The sequence below is a fragment of the Nyctereutes procyonoides genome, unplaced genomic scaffold (genome assembly GCF_905146905.1).
Source record: "Nyctereutes procyonoides isolate TBG_1078 unplaced genomic scaffold, NYPRO_anot_genome, whole genome shotgun sequence".
Lineage (NCBI taxonomy): Eukaryota > Metazoa > Chordata > Mammalia > Carnivora > Canidae > Nyctereutes > Nyctereutes procyonoides.
This window is the reverse complement of record NW_026575117.1, coordinates 13,044,610-13,067,421: the sequence shown is the minus strand read 5'-3', so window position 1 is coordinate 13,067,421 and position 22,812 is coordinate 13,044,610. Positions and strand designations below refer to the sequence as shown.

Here is a 22,812-nt window from a genome sequence, read left to right as displayed (position 1 = left end):
TATCCCTTTAACATTCAATATGAGACCTCTTTCCTTGCAAATTGTCTTTTGAAATTGTTTGGATACCTGGAACTCTGGCCTCAAAGGATTTCTCCACACTTACCCAAACTGTTCCCTAAATTGGTCTAAATAATTTATAATGTCATAGTAGGATCTTACTTCTCCATAAGGTTTTTTTGTGAATAAAGTGTTGTAACCTACACTTACTCCCGAGAATGTGAGAATGGTACATACTGTACCACAGAGAAGAGGCTTCACCCCACTGGCTCTCAGGCTCTATGTATAAATAATGTAGGAACTGGTGTAGTTATTAGGGTCACTTCAGCAGGTGGCTTCACTAAAACCCAGCGTGAAAGATGATTTCTCTAAACTGTCCATTGTGTTTCTCTCGTGTGCCCCAAATGTGCCAACACACAAATAGCAGAGCAAGAGTTGTGCTGGCCAAGCCCTTCTGCGCTCTCTCAAGGTGCTGGAACTTTCTTGAAGTCACCAAAAGAAAGACTGAGTTTTCAATGTGTCATTAGAGATTTGCTCATGCCAAAACAGGGATTCTGAGGATAGTCTTTGCTCCATTTTTTTCTTTCTCATATTAACATTTACACCACTGACAATGGTCTCATGTCAGTCCTTTACTATATGCCATTACTTGATGTGCTTTTTCGAATTAAATTAATTGTTGCTAAAGTCTTAGGTTCCATATGTTTGTGGAGTCTTTGATACCTCTAGACTTCTTTCCCTGAATATTTACATGTTTTCTGTATGTTTCCTGACACAATTTCTCTCAGATGGAACTTTGTACTAAGTTCATTATGGACTAATAGAAGAAAAGGCCAGGGCACTGTAGGTTATTTTTAAAGAATAAACCAGTCCTGGATTTTTGCACAGAGTACTCTGCTACTCACCACTGTCTCCACCCTGCTGGTGTTGGAGAACAACCTGTAAATATTGATTATTCCATTGGGCTTCTCAGGGGTGCTGATGTTGACCACTGCATGGGTGGAAGAGACTGCATGGAACTTGGGTGCTCTGAGACCTTCTGGGGGGGCGGGCCCAGTTCTACACCATGCCCAAGTACTGGGGGCTTTTCCTGCTGAATTCACCGCCCAAACCTTCAAAGAGAAATCAATAAGACTACTTAAAAGCAAGATAACTTCAGGCTGAAAGAAACGTTGGCAACCAAAAGCAACCAAACACAACAGAATGAGATAAACTTGGATCTTGCAACTTTGTAATCACAGAGGAGAGCAGGTCCTTCCTCTTTTTTTTGCCTTTGACCATGTGAACCCTGGTCACATGGGGGCTGATGAGGAGCCCTCATTTCAGAATGCAGCAGGCTGGTTCAAGCCTAATGAAAAACTCGTTGTCTCTGTGTGGGGTGTAGAGTGATTTTGTCAGCTTCTGCAACCTGAATGGATCTGCAGACTACATAAAACTCAGCAATTCTTAAACACCGTCCCCACCAAATCTGCATGAAAATTAAATTTTCCTTTCATCAAGGAGGGGATAAACATATGGAAGGATATATAATCTTATTTATCAAGAACCATTTGTATAATTAAACACGAATATCCTAAAAGGTTGCCTTAGGTCGTCATTTGCATGAGTAAGTAATTTGTAGAATGTCAGGTACAATAGACAGAGCAGATGGATGTGTGAGTGTATAGGGTTAAATTAGGCCCAATAACAGCCAACTACACAGTGATCAATCAGAATGATAGATCTAAATGGCAATACAAGAAGACCGTCTGTGTGTTTAGGAGTAAGAGTATTCCTTAGTAAGCTTTCATGTTGTGCAAATCCAACTTCAGGAAATTTTCTTTCTCATTCACTGTCTTCTACTATATGTATAAAATTATATATATATATTTGTCCTGAGCTTTTAAAGTCTGTAAAACTTGTTTAATTCTATAGTACACCCGTTCCGGGTTTAAAAAGCATGCAGAACATTTAAAATATGAGATGCTTAGAAACAGACCATAGTGAAATACTCTGCAGTGAAAGCTTAGCTTTGTTTTTGCTTCTTTTACTTTTGCATCAATAATATCTTCCAGAGAATAAATATCGGAGAGACTTTTAGTAGTTAGGCCCAACTTCCATCAGTGTTTCCATGTCCCCCCCCCTTTTTTTTAGTGGTTTCCTTTGAAAAAGTAAAATTTCTGATGTTGAACTGTTCTCAGATCGCTGTCAAATGCAAATCTCCAGCCCCTTGCTGATAGGATTGCCAGAAGCCCCATTTTTAAGAGACAACTAACGTCCTTACAGAGCAGAACCTGCCCTCTTTAGAGCTCTGACACTTTGTCTCACCAGGTGCATAATAATCACGCACATTTGTATAAACCCTACAATTTACAAAACACTTTAACAGGTCTTATCTTGGTCCTGACAACACAACTTCGTAGGGTGGCTGCAGAATGTGTGCTCAGCCCCCTCTACCCGTGAGAAAATTGAGGCTCCGGAAATGTCACTCTCTTGGTGATGGAAGTTACAAGAGCTGAGATGAGAATTCTGCTCTTCAATAAACTCTATTATTGCTCTTTCATATAAACCATGCTTTTGATTCGGTATGTCATCCAGACGCAGCAGGAAGATACCAAGGATCATGAAAATGAAATGGCTCATCCATAGACAAATATCTGCAGTTCTGGAGTAGGTAAAGTCAGCCTGTGAGGATGGATACATGGGTCCCAGTTGTCTCCATTGTGTGTGTGGGGGGTTATTTTCATAGGCACAGGGAAGTAGGGAGAGCGCACTGTCTCAGCAATGGGAGAACCACTTCATGGAAACCATACTGCCACTGCGGCTGCTCTTCTAGTCTCCTCTGAAGTGGCCAAGGTCACTTGGCATGGGAATAGTAGGTTGGAGGTTTTTGGTGAAAGCTTTCAGAGCTGATAAGCGACAGCTTATCTCAGTCAGCTACAGACTAACCTCTTTTTTTTTTTTTTTTTTACACTTAGGTAATTATTATTTGCAAAGATCTTTTAAAAAACTTCTCATAAAAGCAATCTAGTCTTATTTTATTTCATTATTTAATTTTAAAGTTTAATTTAGCTCACATATGATGTATGATCAGTTTCAGGTATAGAATTTAGTGATTCATCAGTTGCATATAACACCCAATGCTCATTACATCATGGCTCTCCTGAATGCTTGTCACGCAGTACCCCATCCCCCCTCCAGCAACCCTCGGTTTGTTTCCTAGAGTTAAGCTTCTCTTATAGTTTGCCTCCCTGTTTTCATGTTATTTTATTTTTCCTTCCCTCCCCCTATGTCCATCTGTTTTATTTCTTAAATTCCATATATGAACGAAATCATATGGTATTCATCTTTCTCTGACTTATTTCACTTAGCATAATACACCCTGGTTCCATCCAAGTTACTGCAAATGGCAAGATTTCTTTTGATATATATGTAGAAATATATATCAAAAGAAATATATATATATATCTCAAAAGATATATATCAAGAGACATATATTTTATATATATACATTTGATGAATATGTGTGTATATATTACATTTGATGAATATATATATGTAATATATATATATGTATATATATATATTACATTTCTTTATCCATTCATCTGTTGATGGACATCCAGACTAATCTCTTTAATGGAAATATCTTTCCAGGAGGTAGAGAAGAACATTTTTTATTACAAAGAGAGTGACAAAGTTTGAAAAGAAAATATTCTTGGGGGAAGGGGTGCAAAATAAGGGATATTTTTAATATCAGTTCTTTGCCAAGAGTGGGGCTTTGGTTAGTGATTTAGGGTGTTAAGAGATAAACTGAGGCATATTAAAAATTTTAAGAGTTTATTTGAGCAAAAATATAATTCTGATGGGGCAGCACCAAACTGGAAGTGGTTATGAGCACTTGGTGGACAGGAACCAGAGGAGAGTCTTACATAGGGAACGTGCAGAAGCAAAGAAAGGAAATTATTTGTTGGCTATAGTTCAAAGCCTATTGGCTATATAAGATTGGTTGTTCTTAGTGTTTTGATTTTTGTAATCTTGAAGCATTTACCAGCTTAGACTTTGGTTTGTTTATGTAGGCCTTCAAAGCACTAGAGCCACCTCAGCCTAATGACCTCTTTATTTAACTAAATAAAGGGCATACAGAATTTTAATAGAGGCCACAATGGATGGGAAAGAAAACGAGGAAAATAAAAAAGTAGGTGTAATAAAATAAAAATTCAGCAAGTTGCCAATTAATTACTGAGCACCAATAGGAGACAGTAACAGTGCAGGTATGGGAACGTTAAAAAAAAAAAAAAGAAATAAGTAAAATCCATAGAAAGTGCTTAGCACAGGTCTGGCCCCAGATTATGAACATTCATTTTTGCCTTCGCTTTCAATATAGATGGAGTATAATGAGTACTATTAAGCTGGTGTTGTGAGATAAAAACTTCATCCCACATCCCCCTGTGTTAGATGAATTTTTACTGGGTCGAGTCCTATTTCCAAAATGTGATTTAATCTATGATATTTTAAAATACTTGAGCGTCAGTATTATAGTGTTTCCCTGTATTTCTGGAAATGTTCTGTTCTGAAAACGAGGCAATTGTAAATTCTTCATCACTAACTGGGAATGTATGTAGGACTTAGTGTCTTTTGTCTTTGAAGGGAGACCTTCATAATATAGTGCTCTTTTTCTTAGTCTTTCTTTTTAGTATTCAATCAATTTGAGATCAAAATAGCATTCATATAAATCAACGTGTTTATGCAAAGCAGGATCAGCCTATTTACATGAGCTACTCTGGAAATGAAAGCAGTTACAATGAAGAGAAAGCTGACTGAAATAATGAAGAATTATGGATTTCACAAAACTTGTCCCACAAGGCAGTGTTTCTATTATACCAAACTACCAGAGGAAAATGTAAAAAAGAACCTGTCATTGGTATCCTCTTTGTTTACTGAGGTTAAAAAGTCCTTTACCTAAAAATTGCTGTGGACTTCTGCCTATGCCCAGTGAAGCAAGACACAAAGGAACTGAAGTATAGAAGTTCAGGGTTCAGAATAAAAACGCTCACAGAGGGGTGCCTGGGTGGCTCAGCGGCTGAATGGCTGACTCTGTTTTGGCTCAGGGTAAGATCTCAGGGTTGTGAGATTGAGCCCGGAGTCAGGCTTCGCATTCCTTGTGGAGTCTGCTTGGGATTTCTTCTCCCTCTGCCCCTCCCACTCGTGCACTCTATCTTTAAAATAAATAAGTAAAAAAATGCTAACATATGCTTATGATTTCTACTGTGAAACAGTGACCCCAATATTTGGATCCATCTTTGTAGGGTGGAGAAAGAAGCAGAGATCTTGCATGGCAAATTTTGAGCAATATGATCTGATCTTTTAATTTTAATGAACCAATGTAAAAATCAAGAAATAAAAAGTCTTGTGAATATGGAGTTGCTTACTGTATCTATCTCTATTTTTTCTATTTGTCACCTCTCTAATCCATCCATCCATCACCACCTATTTACCTACCTTTCACCTAACTGACAAGCCAATCCATCTGGTTTATGTCCCATGATTTCTGGTTGCGATCACTGGGTACAAAAATGTGGGTTTTTTTTTTTTTTTTTTTGTGTGTGTGTGGGCTGCTCACAGAAAAGAAGGGACATACTGGTGGGGTGGGAGCCAGCAAAGCTTATGAATTTCAAGGCAAAGTGACAAAAATCAAGGACACTCCTAATTTTTAATTTATTTAGAATATCCTTATTCCTACAATATCCAGCTGAACATCCTTATTCTTTTATAATAAAAAAGATGATTAAACTTCTCACTAAAACAATTTATTGTGTTTAGTGAACACTTGCACACACACATACACACACACAATAATAATAACTTTAAGAGTTAGGAACCTCCCAGTGAAGAGCTGTTACAAACAAGAACAAATTGGGACTGGCTGAGTTGGGGTGTTTTCTTCTCTAAGGTTTTGGTTGCAACCATGACAAGAGTTATAATATAAGAAGATGTCATAGAAAACACAGATTGACTATTTGGATAAAAACAAAATAACTAAAACCATTTAACCATAAATTCTATAACTGACTAGAAAAATAGATTGATTTCAGTTCATATTTCTGTTTTCAATCTAATTTTAAAAAAACTAACTAGTGACTATTACCATCTTTATGTTATTGTCCATTAAAGAAATGAAATTGTTCTTTTATTTACTACTCCCCACCCTCCCAGGACTAATGACCATATTTGGCCTTAAAAAATTCCCATTACCTAAAGTGTCAACATCTGCCACCAAGCTGCCAAAATCCCACTGCTGTGGAAAAGATGGGTTTAATCGTCTCTTCTCTGGTTAAAACTGCCTCCTAGATTCTTCCACCAAAGGAGTCTTTGTTAAAAAGCGTTTCTTGACTACGATCATCAAAATCATTTTGGATACCTATAGCAGAATTTGTGGCAAAAGGACCTTGGAACCTGCCTTCCCAACACGTTTCCAAGATTGTGTGAGAAACACAGGCGGCTATTTTCTGTAGAACCAGGTACAGAACTAGGCGTTATACATTTTAAATTTCTATTCAACTGACGTCTGTTTAGAGCTGTACTCTGCATTTCCTTTGTCATTACCTTTAGTCATTCGAAAAAGCATGAAGCATGTATCTGTTTGAAGATGTTACAGCTGCAATAATCATCATGGAGTTCATTACAGTGGTCATGGTTCCAAACAGAACCAGAGTTCATTAACTTTGTAGAACGACTATTTGCTAGCTAGTTTTCAGTCCAGGTATAAATTTCTTGAAATCATGATATTTCTAAAACTTGTTGCATCCATTTTTCCCTTGTAATATATTATTCTAGATGCTCCCAATTCCTTTCTACACATTTCTCCTTTTAATTTGATTCCAGAAGGGAAGCAAGAATTTGTGAACAGAAGCATTTGTAATCATTTTTGTAAAAGAGACATGACTCTGTGGAGGACAGGGGAAGGGGAGATAGATCTGAAAATCCTCCCAGAGTGGTAGCCCACTGGGTGCTTACATCACTGTGCTAATTATTCTTTAGTCCAATTTCTACACTTAACTGTAAAGATTAGTGCTTTTTCTCACATAAAGCTTTAGTGCTTTGTAGCTTTCTGAAGAAACATTCCCGAGGACTGATATTTTCCAAGTGTAGTATTAATGCAAAGACAAATTCTTAATGTAAATCTCTAGGGACTTCCTGATGTGTTTTTCCTTTATCATATCATTTAAAAAATATCCTTAAGTGTAAAAATATTTTTTGATTCTTTAGGCTAAGATATCATCATGCTACAAGTCTTGTTAAAGCCAAGGGAGCAGTTTAGTGATGCTGCTTATTCTGTTAGCATCTAATTGATGTCTATTTATTCTTGTATTCACTCTTATTTTCCATACAAAAATGGAATGCAGGACTAACCAAATTTAGCCAGTGATCTTTAACAGAAAACTCCTAATCTGTTGACTTCTAATATAAGTGACAGTGACTGTCCTTGCCCTTGGAGCAATTTGAGATTTTGTTCTTTTTCCACGCTGCTTATTATAAGAATTGTATTATAACTGTTACTCTCAAAGGATTAAGATATAAAGGCATTTTTGAGTTCTATGTAACTTATGTGATGTTTTGTAACATGCTTCCTTGTGGAATAATGGCAATTCTTGATGATACAAAAGCATTTCAACAAAATTTATGACATATTCATATTGAACAGCACGAGGGAAGCAACATCATTCTTTATTAAACTAGAGAATGTGAATATATTTTTGTGACAATTCACATCAGAAATAAACAAAAGCCTGACATGAATGGCCATGCCAGTAGTTAATAAGTAGAGTAAATAGGTTGCATGTTAACAGACAAACAATTAAATTATTTGTTTCCTAGGGGCATGTAATGATATTGTTATCACATTCCCATGAGGGGACAAATAGATATTAAAAAGGTCTTTCCAATACCTGTATTGGCTAAGGCCAACAGCTAATTCAATAGATTCGATCAAAATCACTTCTTTCACTGCTCCTGATTTATGACTTTGGCTGTAGTTAGTCATCACTCATTGCAGTTTGTTCTCCACTGCTCATAAATTATGCCTCATAAATAAAAAGATACAATCAAGGAAATCATATCAATTCATCTACAACCTTGGAGTATATTTTCCCATGGCACTTACATTAATGCCTTTTTAAAGGGTAGCCCGTCGTGGGTTTCGAATATGTTTGAATAGCAATATGCCAAACTGGACTTTGCCAGAATTGTGGTTAGAGAGACCCATAGCTAAAAAGAGAAGGCAATAAATCTGAAGTTACATGATTACAAGATTATTTTATTTCATGAGCAGTCCTGCAGGCTATAGTCATAAAGGAATAGCTTGCTGAAAAGCTCTGTGTAGCTATTTAACGCTCTATCTGATTTTCTCTTATCATCAGATGGACTTTTTCAGCATCTGTTTGCATGATACTTTACTGGATGTATCGTAGTTACACTTCTACAGATACAGCTCCTGCATTCCAGGTTCCTTTCATCTAAAACACTTTGGATCAGGCAAGATGCAACATGATTTTAATTGAATTCTGGGACCCAGGGGAAGAAGGGTACAACAAGACATTGTCTTCCTTTCTACTGGTACTTTTGAAATTCAGGGATGTGAAGAAATTATAAGACATTTTCTTTGCTAGACATGGGTGTCTTCTGTTACTACTGCTTAGCACACTGCCTTGCTCTTTAAAGCTACTCAATAAATATGAATATGAGGGAGGGAAAATTGGCTTCAACATTAGTGTGAAATTCTAGAATTAGCCCCAATTTAATTTTAGTGATAATAAGAATTTGGAATTTATCACATCCTACTTTTTATTGCCTCTATCTGTGCTTCCTGAGAGAAAATAAGAACTCTGTTCCATCTGGCTCTCATGAGGATACATAAAAGTAGTTGATAGGTTCACTGAGCACTTGCACTTTTATAAGTGTATTATATGTACTAATTTATTTCATCCTCCCAACAATCCTATCAGATTGATATTATTATTGTCACTGGTGTGCATGAGGAAACAGACACAGGGAAGTTTCTGCAACTTGGAAGTGGTAGAGCTGGCTCTCCAATATAGGTACATGATGTAAAACCCCAAACTCTTTGAACTTTTCTACATAAGACCATTGAAGGAGAACCTGGGCACATCTTCCAAGCAGTTGACATCCTGCTCTGGGACTGTAGTAGAGCCCTGCATGGACTGGCTGTTTCTATGAAGAGCAGCCTCAAAGTGAGATGGTGGGAATTACCACAAATATCATGGCATCCATCTCTGTTGGCACTTATCATGTTTTAACACTATTATGTGTTACACGGAGGCAAAAAATATTCACATACTTTCCATACTGCTCCAAACACGTAAAGACGGTGAAATTCCATTATGTTTTAACTAAAATAATAACCATACCCTACTGATAGGACATTGGAAACACATACATCCTCCACAATAAGTTGCTAGAGTAAGCTAAGATCGTAATTACCAACTATGATTAACATTTTTGAAAATAACAGTATAGTTAACCAGGTGAGGTTACTTAATCATCCATTAATTCAGTAGATATTTACTGAGCCATTCTATGTGCCAGACACTGTACTATGAGTTGGGGATACAACAGTGAACAAGGCTGGAGTTGATATCTGGGTGGGGAGAAACAGTAAATAAACAAACACAAATGAATAGGTGGTATGTGTTAGAAAGGAAATAATCTATAATATAAACTATGTAAGATACAGCAATATAACTGAGAATGCTTGAATTGTCCAGAAGATGCTCTCAGGAGTTGATAATCAAATTGGAATGCTAATGGCAAGAAGGAGGCCATCATGTGAAGATCTAGGGGGGAAAACACTCTGGGAAAAAGAAGTGCAAAGTCCCTGAGGCTGGATTCTCAAGAAGGCTAGTGCAGCCAGGCTTAGTAAGGGCCAGAGAGCAATGAGATGAGGACAGAAGTGGACAAATGAAAGTCTCCATTGAACCAGAGAGGAGTTTGCATTTTATGGGAAGCCAAGGGAGGGTTCCCATCAGGGAACTGACTTAATCTGATGTACATTTTACAGAAATAACTGGGTATTGATTAATTTTTATGAATTTATCTATTAAATTTTAATTTTATATGTGAGTGACAATGAACTCATTTAAAGTTTACAGCTACCCTTCTAAGGTAGGTCTTTTCACCCCAATTTTATGGGCAAGGAAATGAAGGCTTAGAGGGTTTAAATCAATCGCTGAGATGACAAAGCCAGTGAATCCTGGAGCCCAGATTACACTCAGAGTCAGTTCATCTTTGCAGGGTCAGGACTCATGCCCCTGATGAGGGTGACCTGAATAAGCTGTGATTCAATAGACAATTACTGGACTTGGGTCTAAGCTCTAATTCTGTTTTTTTTTTAGGTAACTTGCATAGTCATTTAGGCTCCTTATTATACAGAGGGAATGATAACACGTATCTCACAGGACTAAACTGAGCTTTGTATGCAAAAATGTCTCTACAAGTTTCCAAGGAATGGGTTGGTAGATAAATACATTTATAAATATCTTACCAAGATTTTGAAAGGCCCAGAGCTGTATATAAATACAATTCAGAGCAACCACAGGATGAGTTTAAGGACACAGTCTTTGGCACCTGAATCTTAGATACAAAGTCAAGTTCTCCCACTCACCAACTGTATCTGGGGCATGTTAACAATCACGCAATGCATCAGATTTCTGAACATTATTATTAGTAATAGTCATTATCTCAAATGGTTGTAAAGCTCTTAGCATAGCACATAGTGAGCACAAAAAAATAATAATGAATATTATATCATTTTGTGAAAAGTTAGGAGAGGGTGACTTGACCCCTTGGAAGAGAAAGTGGGACTAAGTAGCAATTTTTTAACTTACTTCTGGGTTCCATATAGCTTTATTGAGAAACCATAGACTTGAAGACCCTTCACAGCATTACAAATTTAGGCCACATCTCTGTAGGTCTTTCTCCAGGTATTTCTCTGCTCTAAAATTTTGAGGGGCAGTGCAAATGAAAGTGTGGCTTTTGAGAAATACTGTTCCTACAGCAACTTTTGTATATTGGATGGCATTCTCTGCTTTGCCTTATTATTAATTAAAATTTCTCAAAAGCATCCCAAAGTCTAAACAAAAGGAAATACTGGAGCAATTCACTGGATTCTTCAGAGGACAGAATTTTATTTCCGGTTTCCATTATAAACATGCCACCGGCATTAAGAAGAGAACTGCACAGTTTCCAAGATGCTTTTAGGCATCTTAGTAATGATCAGATCCATCAGCAGATAGATAAATCAATTCACAAGAGAGAGTCTCAACCAACTTCTTAAAGATTTCAATTGAAGGGATGTGATTTACTTAAGCGTCTTAACGTTTTTGTTTCCACCTGTAGATTTGATTGCTTCATTTAGACCAAGACATTTATTTAGAATTTAATGGAAATATACCATCGGTCCAAATACTTAAGTGCAATCCTCCTTAAGCCTTCAGATTTACTTAGTGCTTTATCAATAACCATGGAGTAGCAGGCCAAAGCTTGCCAGGTGATCTCGTAGCCTGGAAAGGATTCTTCGTCACATATTGAGTGAGAAGCAGCACCAATGTGAGGTATGGGGGATATGCTAGGTATGATTCCTTTGCCTCCAGGACCGTTCTTTGCCCTGCTCTGTGCACTGGGAAGTGACTCTGCAGACTGCCTAAGGGATCTTCTCCTCCTGGCTTCTGTCCTATTGGATTGATCAGAGGAAGGAGAGAGTTCAGATTTTTAACTTCTCCTGATCCCTCTCTTTGGCACCTCAGTTTGGCAAGGCTGCATTCTTTCTCTAAAGCTTCATCTTCCACAGTGTAGCCCCTCTTCACTGGCTTCAGCAAATGCTGGGCTTCAGGAACAGCTTGATCCCCTTTAGGCCTAGAAGGTAATAGCTTCTGGCTATTGCAAGTCCCTGGGTACTTTAACCTCCCTTGTTGATTCTCTTAATCCTGCCCATACCTCCATAAATAGCTTTTTCATTTAATTCTCTTCAAATGCTCCTTTGAGTACACCATCTGTTTCCAGCTGAGATCCTGACACTGGGGAGAACATTTCCAAACATTACACAGGCCCCAGTAACAATGGGTGGGCTGACACTGGCACTGGATCATAAGCATGGAGAGATTGGAGATATTTAGTGAGACTGAATAGAGGAATAGTGCCTCTTCACGTCTGCATGGAATGATTTTAGTCAAGTCCCACCTGTGCTGCTCAAGCCCATCTGGCCAGAGTGAAATGAGAGGGGCCATGAGAACTTGGCATGGAAATCCTGCTGTCCTTGAAGATGAGGTGCTGTTTCTGCTGCATCATCACTTGAATCTTTCAAATATCTTTCTTCATAGCTTATACAAGCATCCCTATATTTTTATGGATATATTATTCAGGGGTGTGTTTGTCTTATCAACTAAACTTTAAGCCCCTGAGGAATGGAGTTCATGGTTTTTAGCCTCCTGCAGCAATCCTAGTAACTAGGCATACACTTTGTATATAGTGGGTGCGTAGTAATAATAAGTTATTATGTATTCAAGTTCTAGGATAAAGGGAAATAAGTAAAACATGTCTCATCCTTTCCTGGATATTTTTATAGGACCTAATCAGGTGATTTGAGGGAGCCTTGATTTTCATGGTCATCTCACTGAATAGAAACTGTTGGTGAAGAGCCATGTGGGCTTGGAATTACACATTATCTATCTTCAGCTGGAGAAAATTTGGTTCCATTTACTATTTTATGTCCAGCACACAAGCTTTCAATGCAAAGACTGGAGGATCAATATTGGCTTAAGTGAACTAGACATTTGGGTTGCATCGGCATGAGGGTGAGAACCAATGCATCTCCAGATGAATAACTTGTCTCAAAGGCAACGTAAAGACTGCCAACAATTGCAGCTTAAGAATGAATGCTAAAGGATGCCATGAGAGAGAAAAAGAATGAAAAGATGTGCACATGTGTGAACTAGAGCATGCTCCTAGGTGTGCTCACACACACACAGGGAGAAATGATCTGTTGAAAAAAAAAAAGCCAATGGCAAAAAAACATGGTCCCTGGTCCAGGGGCAGAATTCATATTTCTATTCATGGAAGCGTCCTAACGGCCTGTAGTCTAAGCTGTAGCACTTTGGCTCTAAAGTTTTAGAACGCACTGTTTGAGACAGACAATATCAATAAATCATTTAATACCTTGAGCTGTGGGAGTTGGGGGGTGGGAGCAGCTTAGATCTTATGGGAGAAACTAACTAAACAAAAGCTTCCATGCTGGTCAGAAATACGTTAGTGAGATTAATACCTAATTAAATGCAAGTCCAAAACCAAACAGAAAACATGCTCGATCCATTTTCTCTAAAAGTGGCACAGAAAAATGCTTAGGAACGGGATGGGATAAAGGCGATAGCAACAGAAAATGAGCCATGTGAATCGAGTAGCTTGTCACAGAAGTGTAGACTCAGACTCAAAGTTGGAAGGAATCTCAGTCATGGGTATGTGGGCAAGGTAGTTTTTTTTTTTAATTTTTTTTTAATTTTTATTTATGACAGGCACACAGTGAGAGAGAGAGAGGCAGAGACACAGGCAGAGGGAGAAGCAGGCTCCATGCACCGGGAGCCCGATGTGGGATTCGATCCCGGGTCTCCAGGATCGCGCCCCGGGCCAAAGGCAGGCGCCAAACTGCTGTGCCACCCAGGGATCCCGGCAAGGTAGTTTTATCCTGAGAAGTGGCAAGGACAAACAAGACTGGACCACCTCATTGAAGGGGCATCACGCCTTCAGAGCCAGTTGTGTTCTTAAAGATTTTTACATTCTAGCATTTTATTAGTGACTCACTGATGGAGGCATAAGAGTTTTCTTAACCTGGTTCTTTTCTGTCTTGGAAGAAGGTACCTTCTTTTCTACAGTATGGGCTCAGGGTAGAGTGGGGAGGTGGGCTTACTACGTATCAGGCATCCAGCTAGACATATAAAATCGCTCATTTCTCTTAACACACCAATTCTTTTTTAAAGTAAGACTTTGAGAAATTAAGCATCTTGCCCAAGCCGTGTTACTTTTCACTCAGTCTCATCTGTCAACTGTGAACATCTAAGAGGGAAGAGCCTGGGAATTGTTAACTATTTCACAGTAGTGTGGTGGGTGTGTGTCCCGTGCTGGGGCAGCCCTTGTTTCTGGCTAAAAGTGTTTCCCACGTATTCATAAATCCCCGGCTGTAGGATGGGGCCCCGTGTCCAGGCCTATTTGATCAAAATCTTCCATTCTCTTAGTCACAGGACTATATGGTGCTAGTCAGTCCATGAGAGTCTGGCTCTTGTTTGATTTATGAATACTGAGAGGGAAAGAAGTCCTTTTCCCACTCTGAGGTGGGAGGGTAAGAATAATACCTATCGTAATTGCACTGGGCAAAGAGTTCCTATGTGTGATGTGCTGGCCTAAGCATATTTATGTATCAACTCATTCAATCTCAAAGCATGAGTCTATGAGTTCAATGTTGCTCCAATCCACAATTCCAAGCCAAGGAATCCAAGGCACCGAGGAAGCTTGAATCGGGTAGTGGCAAGAGTGAGTTTCTCTAATGCCTGGAGAAAGTCTGGTGTGGAATGAAGCCAAATGGAGACAATCAAAGATGGAGGAAGGAGAGAAAGGATGAATCTGACAGCTTGGAGTCCTGTACCCCAAGCTCCTGTGGAGGCCTGTTATTTACACCTTTTTCTTGGTTTCAAGGAATTTCTTTGGTCCATTTTCCAGACAGGTAAACAGAAACAATTCCTTTCTATTTAAGTTGGCTTTCTATCACACATAGTAAAAATAATCAAGATGCCTCATTGATGCTGTAGGTTTTCTCAACAATCTAAATGGGACTCTTAGATGCAGTAAATGAAATAAATTGTTATTGGTTGACATTTATATTTTCTAATGTATTTATAACTTATTAAATACATTTATTAGTATATAAATAAATTGGATTTCGTTAGAAAACACCACTACTGATGTTTCCATTTTGGTGATACGGAACCAGAGAACTATTGATTGTCCGAAGCTGGTCTCATATACTCACTTGCTTCGATACAACTTAAAGCTAAACACGATCAGATGATCAAATTGCTTAGGATCAGAATATATTGTCAGGTTTTACAAATGATAGATCAAATCAAGGTTGAGCTAAAGTTTGATTAGAAAATTTTAAAGTGTATGGTTATAGATTACCCCCACGGAGGCTCCTAGAATTTAGAACTGGGGAGAGCTTCCATTTAAATACCAGCAAAAACCACTGGGAGAGGTTACTTTGCTCAAGGATCCAGATACAGTGTGAGAAGGACTTTATCTGTTCTTTCTCCTTCTCCTTTCCAGCTCGTCACCCACACATTGTGGAGGTTGCACAGAAAAGGCCCCAGCAGCCCCTCCTGCAGTCTCCACATGGATGTTTTGGGCAGGAACAGTGAGGGTTCATCCCCTCATCTGTCTCCTGCCTCAACCCTTCCTTGCATCCTCTTCAGCATAAATTTCCAGACAGAATTGTTTGGAGTCAGGGTCGGTGTGTTAGAAAGAAGGCAGCGGGCTGCCATCCTGTGTGGCCTCCCACAGCACCGGCCCTAAGATCAGCCCTGCACATCATGAGTCATAGGGTTTCTTCTGGGGCTGACCTGTCACTTCTCAGTCGCCCAGCGCTGGGAGCCTTCAAGCCTTCGGAGATTGTGTGAGTGTGGGTGCTTTGTGCAAAAACCTGTCAAAGTGGGGGAATTTTCAGGAAAATGAATTAAGTCACTGACAGCACGATCCGGTGAAAGGGGGAGCCACGGCAGGCCCTAGCAAATCCATGGTGAGTCATTGCCTTAAGCGAGAGTATGAATATGAATGCACAATTACTGAGGGCTGCTTATCAGCCCCAGCTCGCTCCCCACAGGTGAAGCCTGCAGCTGCCTACGGAGCAGACTCCCACCCAGGTCCCTCTCTGAAGTCTGTGCAGAGACTGTTGTCTTCATTTGCTTGCTGTGCTATTAAGAACCTCCCCATGCAGAATTGGGAGGTCTAGACCGTATAGATGAGGACAGCCCAATTTTGAAAGGGTTGAAGATAGAAAGGAGTATTGTCTCAAAAGTATCCCATTGGATTTTGTAAATATTCTGTTGAACAAGAAGCCTGTGATCTCCATGTAAGGAAAAGGTCTGTACACTGAAGAATTCCATTTAGTAAAGATGCATCTCATTTATGTATGAATCACGCATTGACAAGAGTTTTTGAGAATTAGGTTTTGGTAACCTAAGTTGTATTTGAAATTCACTGAGAAGGCTCGCGCTCTAATGAGACGCTGCATCGTGTGGTTCTGCAAAGACGTCCCATCCATCTTGTGAAATATAAAAAGGCACTTCCAGAGTTCTACAATTTGTATTTCAGAGCTTACTGTTCTTATTAAAGTGGATCCTGCAGAATCTCTGGAAGCTGTGTCGAAGTCAATCAAATTAGAAAAATCCCATTTTAAGTGGTGATGAATGTTATAACTCTTAACTACCAAAGGCCAGGTGTCCCAAGTGAGAAACAAAGCAAAATAAAACTCCAATAGAAATAAAACAAAATCCACGAAGAAGAGGAAAAGAAATTATTTGATTAACTGAGATGTGAACTTTGCAGATAATATATTCTGGATTCTGAAGTCCTCCACTTTCCAGTTTGATATCAAAATAACAGGATTTCTGTTTAGGGTAGTTATGGATAAACCAAGGTAAATAGGTTGGTCATCAATTATCATCATGTAAATTAGGCACTTGTGGGGAGCTGGCTTCACTTATTTAGGCAATCGGTTTATGATGGTTTAGGACTGTGATTCTCAGCCCTGGCTGCACATTAGAATCACCTAGGGACCTTTTGAAATGCACTGATCCCTGGACCCATCCCAGAATCAGAACTACAGGGGGATGGAGCCGGAGCATCAGGAATGTGGTTAAAGTTCCCTAGGTGATTCTAATGTGCAGCCAGGGCTGAGAGCCACTGAATTAGGAAATCACCACTTGAAAATCTGGCTTAAGCAGCATAGCAACAATGCTGTACCCTCTGGGGCAGTATTTCTCAAAAAAAAAAAAAAAAAAAAAGGGTTGTGGATCATCTAAGCTGCTTGTTAAAAATACAGATTGCTGGGAATCCCCACCCTCACCCCTCGGAATCTCCTTTTGTATTAGAAAGACTGGGAGCCACTACCTTTAAGATGTTTGATATTGAGGTATTACTGAAAATTTAGAAAGTGCCTGTAATATCACATGGCTTTTGTCCACCTTCAAATGTGACAGTTACCAAGCTGGTTCTATGAATTGTTGTGAGGTAAGTGACACTGACTGGTTCTCATCCTCCAAGGGCTCCTGGAGTGAGGGACTCCCCATTTCTTTCAGTAAGAATCCCTTTCTCTACAGAGTTCCTGTCCACTCCATCCATCAGAACTCATCCACTCTAGACTCTTTTCTCCCAGAGCTCTATTACAGGTCAAGTGATTGGCGAATTTACACTAGGAAGTGCTGTCTTGTTTATCCCCCACAATAAATTTTGGCAGCTGCCTTCAATGACTTTCCTAGAAACAGAAATGAGTACAGAGTGGTGTAGGGTCCTGTAGGAGCAGGGTGAGCAGCAGCATCTGACACCCTCAGGGCACACCCTGTGGAATACCACCTACCCAATTACACAGATCATCACCACCACCCTTCTGATTAATAGATATATATCTCTGGGTTGTTTCTCAGTTCTTTGGTTTTATTCCCAGAAATATATATTGCCTCAAAAAATACAATCCTCTGCAGAAGAGTCAAATCATTGACAGATATTGAGTGAACCAATACCTCTAGGACAATGAAGGTATTTTCTGAAAGGCAACTTGCAGATGAAGTAACCCTCAGACAGGCTTGAGAGCAATAGCAATACAAGTTCATCTCAATGGCAAAAAATGTTCTTTTGTAAAAGGGAAATCAGTATTTTAGTACATTACTTCTAAATGGCTCCTGTAAGGTTATTCAGGACCTGTGTAGACTGAGCAGTTATCCAGGCTAAATAAATCTAATATTTTAGTTCATTAATTTCAGCATTTAATCTATGCTTTTCAAAATATTTCCTGTAAAAACTGGGTTTTGGGCAGATAGGCTAGATTTTACCCTCCTCTACTTATGTGGTAACAAGGTGGGATTAGCTAGTAAATGCAAATTTGAGATCAGTTTGTATGGAAAACCAACTAAATGCTTCCATTGGGTGTAATGAATAGGAGGAGGTGCAGCGTGACCCAGCGTAGACAGTTACAAACAGCACAGCCTGAGGTCCACTCTCCTCTGAATTGTAGGTCCCTTGGTTCCTCCTTGTCCTTAACTCCTGGTAAGAAAACTCACCAGAGTGAAGACATATGTGGGAGGTTTACCATTTCTTAAAAATTGGCATTAGACTTCTATGGATCATCTGGCCAATTATTGAATCCAGTGGCACAACATAATGCCAAAGAAGCTATAATCACTAGTTTGCTTTCAATATCTACTATCTAATTAGAAGAATCTCGGATGAAGTGACATTTTTTTAGTAAAGGCATAGACAAAGGAACAAAAGTGTGGCCAGCTACATAGATCCTGGCTGTTTCTAATACTATTTTGTTTCCAACTGTGTTCCTCCATGATATAAACCACAATCTTCACCCTAAACCCTTGGGGCCTGATGTGTTTTTAAATAATTTTGCTTTTTTTTTTTTTCCAGATTTGGGAAAGGTAATAAAATACACGTACTGTGTATGTTTTAATATCCTCAGAATGATATGGTAATGAAACACAATATTTCTGTAGCAAAACATATAAATATTCACAGTAGATAGGATAAATAAATGCTATAATCTCAAGTTTGTTTAGATTGCATTTTGCTGCTAAACGAGTCATGCCAAGCCTAGAAAAAACTTTTGTTCTTAAAAGAGTTTTATATTTAAAAATGAAAACAGGGGATTTTGAACATGTATCTATTTCTCCAAACCATTCAGGAATCTTTTTATATTTTCAATTTTTACTAACTACATTGGGTAATTTGTCTCATACATTATTGGCCTAAAATATACTCTTCTCACACTTAAAATGTTACCTCTAATTACTGCATTCATTGATTTCCTCAACATATTTCTGGTGACTTGGTGATTTTATTATTTCTAGTTATGGTAAGCTGTTCAAGGCTCAGTTTCCTCTTTTAGAAAATTGCACTTGGCATTATGCCTGGCACTTAGTGCTTGCATCAATCAGCAAGCTTCTGACTGCAAGCAAGAGAAACTGGTTCTGACTTTTGCAAAAGAGAGGTTTATTGGGAGTGTATGGAATTGAGAAAATAGTTGAAGAACCATGTCTGAAAATAGCAGGCATAAGAAAAGCCTTTGGATTGAGGTTTGGGATATTTTATTAGGACTTCTCACCTCCACCTTTTAAAATTCTGAGTCACCATGCAGAAGATCAAGCCCCAGGTGAGTCTGAGGGGCTGAGCATGGTTCATGTGCCCCTACCCTTTAGTTAGGAGACAGCCTGACACATTCATGGACTGACATTCTCCCAAACCTGAGCAAGGGGAATCATCCTCCCACCCCCACCCCTGGCCAGAAATGGAGTTGCTATCAGAAGAAGAATCAAAACTACTCAGAGAGGAAGATAAACCATGAGAGTCTCCTAACTCTGGGAAACGAAAGGTTGAAGAAGGGGAGGTGGGTTGGGGGTTGGGGTAACTGGGTGACAGGCATTAAGGAGGGCACGTGATAAGATAAGCCCTGTTACTGTATGTTGACAAATTGAAATAAATTAAAAACAAAAAAAAAAACCTCCAAAAACACTCTGAGAGCAAAACAAAATAAACCTAACAGAAGTCCTCTATAAATTTCAAAAATATTTTCAGAATATTTTTTTGTCATTCTTGGCTTTTTAGGGATATGCAAAGTCCTTACTTTTTAGATTGCTCTCATACAAAACTTGCTTCATCCCCATGCACAGGTTGTTTTCCTGTAGACATTTCTCAACACTCCATATCTTTCTTGAGCACAGGGGGTGAAGGTACTTGCCACTGGGTTTTATTTTATCTTGGTACAATTAATGAGTTATTTTCAAAGTGATTTTTTTAACAAGGAGTGTTTCCTGCCAAGGCAACACTGACAGAGGGAAGCTTAACGGCAGAAATCACTTCACTAATAAGGAATGCAAATACTTCACCTGAAATTTATATAGGAATAACAAGCATATATCACATGGATCAAGAACCAAGAAAATGAAGAAGGAAAATGACTATGCTCTTTCCTCCCTCATTTACTGCTTAAAAATTTTCCAAGAATATTATTAAATTCCTTAAGCCCCACATTTCTCTAAATGGCTTTTCAAATTGCAAGGAATTTTTACAGGCAGGTGCTGAGGTGCGTATATGGTCTCAGTGTGAATTGTTGATAATACACATTTCTTACCTGATACTCATATTCTGTGAAAGGTGATAGTTCGAAATCCGTAAAAGAGCTTGAGCTTCCATTATAGGTTAGCACTGGATTTGATTTTCCAGGATGAGTTGCTATTTGTCTTCTGTACAACTCATAATATATAACTTTTCCATTTGGCTGAAGTGGTCCTGTCCACAAAAGGGCAACCATGGGCTGGAATCCCCCTGGAGCCATCCGTACCTCTAGATGTGGTGGGGGCTGCATCAGAGGCGCCACCTCAGGGGTCTGTAGGGATGTCCAATCACTTGATGCACATCCCAGTGCGGTGCAGGCTTGAATACGTACTTCGTACCTTCAGGACACAAGGCAGAAATTACCCATTATTGGCAAAATAGATTTTCATGGAAAGAATATTTAAAAGACTGATTTCCAGGAGAAAAAAAAAAGACTATTTGCTTAAAAGAAAAAGACAAATAAGTTTACATTTATTTTTATCTATAGCTCATGCTTTTAAAGAACAATAAAGGCGTATTTCGCTAAAAAATTTAGAACCTGTTAAGTCCTCCTTGCTTTCCAAACAAAAACAAAGATCCTCAACTATCTGGAAAGGGTGGGCACAATTCTACACTAAACAGGACTGTAAAGAATAAATTACCTTTCAAGGTTCTCTCCAACATAAAAATTCTGGTACTCTGCAGAATTACTTAACACAACGATGAAGAATGCAGATCTTGAGGGGTACGAACCAGTTTTCTGTAGCCCTGGGCTCTTCCTACCCCTGCAGCCGGAGCTAAATGATTCCCCAGGAATGTTTCCAGGTCGTGAAGGCACATCTTGGAGTTAAGGTCTCCATGGTAATAAATCCCCTCACCTGATACCTGACATCTTAAAACAGACTCTTACACCACACAAAGACCTTTTGGGGCCAAAGTGAACCCAGCTACATGCTAGATTATCAATCATGGAGACACCTTATCACCACCCAGTTAAACTCAACCAATCAATTATGTTTTGCCTCCATAGTTGGTCTCCCGCCACCTGGAAAGGTCTATTTACATAGCTGGGACCTTGCCTTTCCAGCAAGAGGGGTTTTGTTAGTATTAAGTGCCCATGGCTGCACATAAGTGCTTTTTCCCCTCTGTTCCCGAGCCCCAATGATTTTATGACACCCCTGATTTTCCCTCCAGTGGCACCCACTTTTCTATCTTTATTACCTTTGGTTCCAGACATTTCCTCTTCTCTTTTCTGCTTTCCCTCCTCTTACCGCTGTTTTCTGTTCTCTTCCTTGCTTTCTATTTCCCCTACCCTCTTCTCTTTCCCCCTTCCCCTTCTTAATTACACTTTTTTCTTCTTTTGTGACATCTTTCATTCCCCTTTTCTGCTCCTCCTTCCTGTCTGCTCCTCCCACGTTTATCTCCACCCTGATGGGACTATTGGTTTTTGGGTGCGTTGCTCTGTAGGTGTGTATGGCAGGTCTGACTCCCAACCAATTCTGTGAAGTCCACTTCAATTTTCCACACGTAGATTGTTTTCTGGATCATCTGTGGTAGTTTTAAAATTCTGGTTCATATTCCTTTTGTTACTTAGGGTATTCCCAGGCTCCTTCTTCCTACTGACCGGTGGGAGGTACTCCCAGGAGAACACACTCATTTGCAATCTTCAATAAGCATTAAGCTGCTAGAAAACCCCCCAACTACATGAACCCCAACCTCATATACAAGTGATATGTTGTTTTAAGTCATTAATGTCACTTACATCTTCAATTAGAGTGGATAGTGAAGAGACAGCTCTTATGGCCTTATAATCAAACTTTTTTTTTTTTTTTTTTCCCTCCAAGCCTATGAAAAATGCTTCTTTCACACCTGGAAACCTTTTTTTTTTTTTTTTTTTTTCCTCCAGAAATCCTTTTGACTAAGAGTTTCAAAGGGGAGCAAGTTGATACGATTTTTCAAACTTGCAGGTACCAGTTAGGGTAAAGAGGAAGCCAGTATAAAACATTCAGCTCGGCAGCTAACCTGAGTCTTTTTAATGCCCCGAATCAGAATAAGATAAAAGGCAACTCACACAGCATGTGGATTAGCTATGAAAGATACCTGCGGAAGTTTTAATTACTGTTTAATATTTAATGCGACCTTAAATAATTGTCATGAGTAGATGCATAAGACCATGAATGTTTCATTTAAACAGCACTATATATCAGAGATAATTATAGGAGGGATCTAATCTACACATCAGTAGATTACAATAAGAGCTGAATTTTACCAGTGGTGGTTGGAAATCAACACTCTTTCAGCCTTTAATTTTTTTTAAGTGGTTCTGTTCATTTTACTAAATTTTAAACATAAAATGTCTTTTATTACTCTTCTCTCTGGGGATGTAAGTTACTTAAAATGTGATGG

At 39.0% G+C, this 22,812-nt stretch overlaps 1 protein-coding gene across 1 annotated transcript in view; it reads right to left on the bottom strand.

The window, feature by feature from the left end:
* USH2A (usherin) overlaps positions 1–22,812 on the bottom strand; it is a 686,930-nt gene that overhangs the window by 19,569 nt on the left and 644,549 nt on the right. Inside the window, exons 63-64 of the mRNA XM_055333895.1 lie at positions 20,444–20,765; positions 903–1,109 (exon numbers count right to left, since the gene is read on the bottom strand). Coding sequence (XP_055189870.1) covers positions 903–1,109; positions 20,444–20,765 — 529 coding nt within the window. The remainder of the gene's footprint in view (positions 1–902; positions 1,110–20,443; positions 20,766–22,812) is intronic.